Source organism: Arachis ipaensis, chromosome B02, assembly GCF_000816755.2.
Source record: "Arachis ipaensis cultivar K30076 chromosome B02, Araip1.1, whole genome shotgun sequence".
In the NCBI taxonomy this organism is placed as follows: Eukaryota; Viridiplantae; Streptophyta; class Magnoliopsida; order Fabales; family Fabaceae; genus Arachis; species Arachis ipaensis.
In genome coordinates this window covers 107622509-107630037 of record NC_029786.2, presented here as the reverse complement: position 1 = coordinate 107630037, position 7529 = coordinate 107622509, and the positions used below count along the sequence as shown (strand labels likewise).

The 7529-nt window shown below is 31.5% G+C and overlaps 1 protein-coding gene across 4 annotated transcripts; it reads left to right on the top strand.

The window, feature by feature from the left end:
* Positions 2899 to 7117, top strand: LOC107626403 (IQ domain-containing protein IQM3). 4 transcript variants are annotated; one of them, XM_016329276.2, is made up of 9 exons: positions 2900 to 3212; positions 3360 to 3468; positions 4003 to 4068; positions 4271 to 4359; positions 4863 to 4950; positions 5219 to 5365; positions 5459 to 5551; positions 5895 to 5996; positions 6365 to 7117. In XM_016329276.2, the coding sequence occupies exons 1-9, from the start codon at positions 3010 to 3012 to the stop codon at positions 6872 to 6874; spliced, it is 1407 nt and encodes a 468-aa protein (XP_016184762.1). In that variant the 5' UTR covers positions 2900 to 3009; the 3' UTR covers positions 6875 to 7117. The 4 variants fall into 4 exon arrangements, with proteins under 4 accessions (XP_020972373.1, XP_020972374.1, XP_016184762.1 ...); XM_021116714.1 differs by lacking the exon at positions 5895 to 5996 and having other exon boundaries at positions 2899 to 3212; XM_021116713.1 differs by lacking the exon at positions 5459 to 5551.

Below are 7529 nucleotides of genomic sequence, written 5' to 3'. Positions count from 1 at the left end.
GGGCCATTATAAATTACATAATATTTTTTATCTTGGGTAGATTTTTTGATAATTTCAGCAATTGTTTTATTTTCTGGAATTGTTTCTTCACCTGATTTGTCCACCACGCTTAGCTGGCTGAGCTCTGATGGTTTTGGTTGTTGTGTTGATTTCATTGCTTCGACGGCCTTCTTGAGGGATTGGATCTGTGTCCTTATTTGCTGACAATGTTTGAAGTCCTTCAATAAAGCTTATAGTAAAATAAAGATTTTGAGAAAAATCATTTTGTATTGATTTTAAGAATTCGGTGTCATTACAGTTAACATTAGTTAAAATCATTAATTTTTGATCTATTAATTTTGATAACTTAATTATTTCTTCTCTTAAATCTTCTAATTTACTTTTTTCCATTAGGTGACGCTTTTCTTTGTGAAGAGCTACGGTTTTAAGTGAAAAGTGTGACTTTAAAAAGTGTGGTTTAAGTAAATAAATCTTTAAATCTGTACAGATTTAGATCTGTACCATATAATTTCCTTTATTATTTTTGTCTTTTAATTGAGGAAGAACTAACGAAGAAGGTGCAACGTAATTAATGGGAAATTAATGGTAAGAAAAACGCAGCACAAATAATTTGACTATAACCACGGAATTCACGTGTTACATTGTATAGTGTACCTTATAGTACGTATATTAATATTGAGTGTAAATGTATGGGAAAATTTTTAAATGTACGTATTTCAGTTATTTTTTACTGTTGATATTAATTATAAAAAATGTATATAATATATATAATTAAGATCAACAGTTAAAAATTATTGATACACCGATATGACGATACACTTGAAAATCTTCCTAATGTATGGAACTTGTGATATACCACTAAATTAACATAGAAATTATATATGGCAATGGAAAAAGGTTAACGAATGTGAAATATTAATCGTCAAATATATATAGTGATTTTTATTTTTTTACCATGAATTATTCACTTAAGGACAAACAACTGATCACATGGTATTCTTGACCTTTATATTCAAAATATAAATTTAATTCCTAATTTCTTGATTAAAAGACTAGATGATGGTATAAAAACAAATATTTAGCAAACCGACATACTCGTTAAAATTAAATTTTAATGGTGAGTTGTCTCAATAAAATGGACAGAAAACAAATAATGGGAACACTGTGGGGGATAAGGTTGGGACGCATTCAATAGACATTATTTCTCAGTCAATTTAGTGTATGACAAAAGAAAGAAAGTATATAGTATTTATGTTAGGTGTTTATGGATCGGATTTGATCCGTATATTTGTGGTGTTTATTTAAATTTAGTTCGAAAATTGTGGATATAAATTCGATCGGTAAAATTATTGGATTGGATTCGATTAGACTGTAGATTTTGTGTAGGTATTCGTATATAATTCGCGTATCTCAAAAAATAAAAAAATAAATAAATATTATATTAGATATACATTAAAATTCAACTATCATATTTGGAGGAGTAGCATATAATATAATAATACCGTCAAGTTCCTGGTGTGAGAATATGCTACTAGCTAGTGTCATGTATTTGTCTTAGTGCTACTATTTGTGAAATAACACTAATAATTTTCAACAAAAATTATTCAAATTTTAATAATTCAATCTACTATATACAAGTATAAAGGTAATGATGTATTTGTATATTTAAATGCTAAGTACATCACATAAAAATTTAGAAAAACCAAGGATGCAGTCATATTATTAAAATTGAAACTAGTGCATATTATATACCCCCAAGTGATGGATAACTAAGGATACAATTAAAATTGAACAATTGTTTATAATTGATGGTAACAAATTAAATATGGCTGCCCAATAATTTAAAAAAAAAACATTTGTTATGTATTTACTATTTACTCATCATGTATGGACGCATGTGGAGAATCTTTTCCTAATTAATCATGATACAAAATAAACTAAATGTTTGAATTTCTCTTATCTTCTACTTTTCTAATCTTCTTTGAACTTTTTGAAAACGATACATAACGATTTTAATTATAATTTGTTGAGCTGTAATTCGTCCAATCTAATTGTAACATTTTGTAACTAATTTAGGTTGGTCGAGTAATCAGCTAATTGGTTCGTTTAAGTAAGTGTTGAGAACTCAAATTCTGTCTTTTACATGCAGCAAATCATTGACACTCTTAGGTAGCCGTTTGTTTTGAGGTACTGAGATAGAGACTGAGAGACTGAGATTCAGTATCGTGTTTGTTAGTTCAGAGACTGGTACTAAAATTTCTGTCTCTGTCTCTAAAATTTCAGTATTTCAGTACCTTCAAAAAGTAGGGATACAGGGGATTGAAATTTTTAGAGATGGAGATGAAACTTTAATAACATTTTATATCTAAAATACTTTTATTTCAATTAATTAATTCCAATTTTACCCTTTGTGCAAATTAAATTAGAGTTTTATTTTTGTTTCAATTTCTGTCTTCCATTTTGTACCAAATAGAATACTGAGATTTATTTCAATTCATGTCTCTTTCTCTGTCTCTCAGTCTCCCTCCACCAAATACTATCTTAAAATTCAGATGTGCGATGAATTAGTTCTTAATTTATCAAGTTGAGAGATATAGTGAAAAAAAAAATTGTAACATTTTGTGATGCTATTTAAAAACAATAGCTTTTTATATATATTTTTTTACTTGTTAAGATTTTGTTTAATTGATNACTAATATATTTACTGTTATCTGTTATCCTTTGACAAATTTATTTTTTCTTTAAAAAAAAAAAGTTAAAGAAAGATAGAAGCGGCTGGTGGAAGAAGAGATAATAGTAAGAAGGTAAAAGCGCGTTGTAAGAAAAAAAGAAAATAGGAAAATGGATAAAATTAAGTAATGTGTAACCCCCAAACAGCAAATAATATATAACTGCCACGTGAATCTTTTTCTTCTTCACATTCATTCATTTATTTTCATTTCTACATCACACTCTCTCTCTTTCTCTCAAACAGACTCATAATAATAGTAATAATAATTTCAGAGAATAATGGAGGTTGATACGCTCTCTGCTTTTGAACCATTCTCCTTCGGAGATTTTCGATTAACGTCCTCCTCCGATTACTCGCAACTCTCTCCCAATGTCGATCCTCACGCGCCTTCACGCGCTGCTCTCAGAGTCCAGAAGATTTACCGCAGCTACCGTACTCGCCGCCGCTTGGCCGATTCCGCCGTCGTCGCCGAAGAGCTCTGGTGCGCTGGCGCCTCCTCAACCTCAATCTATCAATTTTCAATTTTTTCATTCCTTCATGCAACTCATTCTCAAACCTTATAAAAAAGAAAAAAAAAAATCAAATTTTTTATTTTAATTATTATTATTTGTGTTTGAACTTTTTAAAGGTGGCAAGCGATAGATTTTGTGCGGCTAAATCATAGCACGATTTCGTTCTTCAATTTGCCTGAAAGCGCTGTTTCTCGCTGGAGCCGTGTTCGTCTCAACGCTTCCAAGGTTTTCATTCAACACTCTTCTCTCTCTGAAACTGAGTCTGAAAAATGAAGCCTTTGATTAAGTGTTTGTTTTGTTTCATTTTTTTGCCGTATTTAACATACTGTGTTTTGTTTCTGTTACGTGATTATGTTTTATGTATATGTATATATGTGTATAATACTACAGGAAAAATTTTCAAGTGTACAGTCGTACCGGTGTTTCACTGATTTTTAAACGTTGATCTTAATTATAAAAAATATATATAATATATATATAATTAAGATCAACGGTTAAAAATCACTGTAATACCGCTACGACAGTACATTTGAAAACTTTCCAATACTATAATGTAACACTAACATGATCAATAGTACTCAATAGTGATGAGATGTGTGTATATGAATACTTGGAGTTGTACGGTATATATACCATGCTATACGGATATTTATGATTGATTATTGATTATGGTTTTGGAAAAATGAATTGAAGGACCAAGTTTTGAGCTTGATTCTGAAGAAAAATATGGACCCTTTTTTCTTTGTTTTCTTTTGACAGGTGGGTAAAGGTTTGTCCTTAGACGCCCAAGCTCAAAAGTTGGCTTTTCAGCATTGGATTGAAGCTGTGAGTTATGCAATACTCTCCCAATTTATTTTATTTTATTTTATTGTTGTTATAGTAGGGTGTAGTGGTTGTAGTAGTTATTTATTTATTTATTTAATTGATAATTCTGTGTTACTTAAGTTTGTTTGACCAACATGCTCTTATTAGTATATTTCTTAATTCTAATTAATTAATTAACTAGTGTTAATTATTTGAACTGTAGATTGATCCACGCCATCGTTATGGACACAACTTGCATTACTATTATGAAGAATGGTGTAAAACGGATTCTGGTCAGCCATTCTTCTATTGGTGAGACTTATTTATTTAATTTACCTTTTTTTTTTTTGCCAATTTATTTTTATCTCTTCAAGGAAAGCCCTTTACTTTTTCTCTGAGATTTGGCTGAAACCATAGTGGGTTGGTTTGTGTGTGACTTTGACTTGGAATGTGTGAAGATGACATTTAAAAAAAAAAAATTTAATTGCTAATGCTGTTCATAATGGGTGATTAGTTGATTACTTTCTCAATATTGATGGTGCTTTTGCATTTGACTATTGCTGGGGTTGGTTCTGTATTACTCTTTCATGACTTTAGCCTATAAATGTTTACCTGAACTACACAAAATGATTTTGAAAAATCTAAGCTGGATCAGCTAACTATAAAGGTACATGTAATTGGAACATTTGGTTCTGTTTTCTATCTCTTGTTACAAAAGGTGTAGCTTGTTATAAATGCATTAAGGCATTACTATGCTAACATGAGAATGATGTATAATTAGTTTTATTGCTGAAATCTTTATCCTCATTCTGCAGGTTGGATTTAGGAAATGGGAAAAACCTTGATCTTGAGCAATGCTCTCGATCAAAGCTCCGAAAACAATGCATTAAGTATCTTGGACCTGTATGTTCATCATCTAATTAAACTCAATACTTTCTTTTTATATATCCCCTTTGATTCCTTTTATCCGTCATCGTGAATTTCATCCACCTTTAGATCGACATATTTGGATACAAATTATATCATGACATTGAGACAGATAAAAGGGAACAGAAGGGTATTCATTATTGTAGTTGACTTTGATGATGTTGATGTGTATTGCATTATTTCAAAAGTAGCGGCTTGTTCCTGATTTTCTGACCTGTTGATCCTTAAAATTTTCCTAAATCAGCAAGAGAGAGAGCACTACGAGTACATTGTCTGCGATGGGCAAATTATCCACAAACAAACTGGAGATTTTCTTCATACATATGAAGACACCGAAGTTGCCAAGTGGATATTTGTAATGAGTACGTCTAAGAAACTTTATGCAGGAAAGGTAATAAGTCAAGACCAATTAACAGTTCAAAGATTTCAAAGTTTTCAGAATTTCATTCCGCCCAGCATACTGACACATTGTAGTAACCCACAGAAAAAGAAAGGGTTGTTCCATCATTCTTCCTTTCTGGCTGGCGGAGCTACCGTAGCTGCCGGAAGATTGGAAGTTGAGAATGGGGTTCTAAAGGTATACTTGTTGTCTTGTTGATTTAATATGTTGCATGATTAAATCGGTTGTGCTAACCTCTTCTAAAAATATGGCCCTACCTTCATGAATAGCCTTAAAGAGATAGTAGGAAGCATTTTCTTTTTTCTTTTTATTTATCTTTTAATTACAATATTTGGTTAATGTACACCGAGTTACATTGGTACGCTTTTGCTTATTCCAATTTCTTTTGTGCATTGAAAAATGTCCATTTTTTGGAAGAATATATGTGGTTTATGTGCATTGAATCACATTGATATACTTATTATTATTATTATTATGTGCTTGAAAAATGTCTGATTCTCAATGGCTTTGACTTTTTCAGTCCATATCTGCATATAGTGGACACTACCGGCCAACAGATGACAGCCTCAATAGTTTCTTATCGTATCTCAAAGAAAATGGGGTCAATCTTGATGAAGTTGAGGTATTTCATTAGCATTGATACATTTCCTTTCATCTATACTCCAATCATTATGGTGGTCCTTTGTCAAAATCTGGTCTGTAGAAAACTTTAGGCCCAAAGATGCTTTTCTAGTCTTGATCTTCATCTGTTCTTTGTTCAACTTGAAACTTTTGGCCTTATATTTGCAAAATGATGTTTAATGTCACAGAAAATTGATTTTGCATTGTTCACTCCTAGAGTCAAACATTTTACATTCTGTTAGAGTCACTTTTGAGGAACTACTGAACATAAATCAATTTAACATCAAATCAGTTTTAACTAACCGATTCTACATAAGTAGAACCAAATACAGTTATTGATTGAGGCTTGTATTTTTTTATTGTTAATAGATCCGTAAGCCAAATGAAGATAGCGATATGTATGAGGACAAGCCTATCGAAAGCGAAGTAATAACCGAAGTTCCAACCAATGGCAACGTGTTTTCTTCTGAACCCGAAATTTCCAAGGAGGTGGAGACCACCCCATCCTCAGATAAGGAACAGGAAGATCCTCAACCTGAACCGGCACCGGCACCAACACCGACACCTAGCTACATGAGAACTCTCTCAGGTGGTCTTCAGAGTCCAAGAGCTGAGGTACCAAAGACTTCGATATTGCAAAGGATAAATTCCAAGAAGGCCTCAAAGTCCTACCAATTAGGTCATCAACTTTCAAGTAAATGGTCAACTGGTGCTGGTCCTAGAATTGGTTGTGTCAATGATTACCCTGTTGAGCTTAGGTTACAAGCATTGGAAATGCTTAACCTTTCTCCAAAATTTCCACCTTCACCTTCTTCTTACATGCTAGTGGGTGATCTTATGTCCCCTAATGCATCTCCAATACCCAATATAGCACCATGACTTTATACTGATGATACTTTTGTTAGTTGAGTTTGAGCCACTCAATTATCTTGTTAGGATAATAGTGGTTATTATAGTCTTGGTTTAGGATTTTCTCCTCTAAGCTTATATAGATGGTAGCTTCTAAGTAAATGTTTAAGAAAAAAAAGTTATGTTCCTATGTCATCTCAACCTGTGAGAACTTTAATGTTATCTTATAGTATGAAATCCAAGTTACAGAGAAATTGGTTAGTGTTTTTATCATTGTGAATGTTTATAGTGATAGATTTTATGTGTGGAAAAAAAAATGTTTATACACGTATCAACAAGAAACATGATTTGACTATTCATTATTTTAAAAGCCTTTAAAAACAAAAAGCAAATTGATAGTGGGTGACAATAAAAGAAAATAAAAAGTAGTGATAAAAAGTAGGATTGAAAAATAAAAGACATGCATGCTATGTAGGACCATAGAATGTCCTACCTAACATTTATAGTTATAATATGTACATGCATGTCAAAAATGGCAAAAAGCTATTATTAGTACCAATATGATTCCCAATTACATAATTTGACAAATAAAAAGAGTGACAAAGGAAAAGAGCAAAAAATCCCTTGGCTTGGTTGCATATAAACTTCAGTTTTTTTTTTTTTTTTGGAATATAAAATTTAGCTA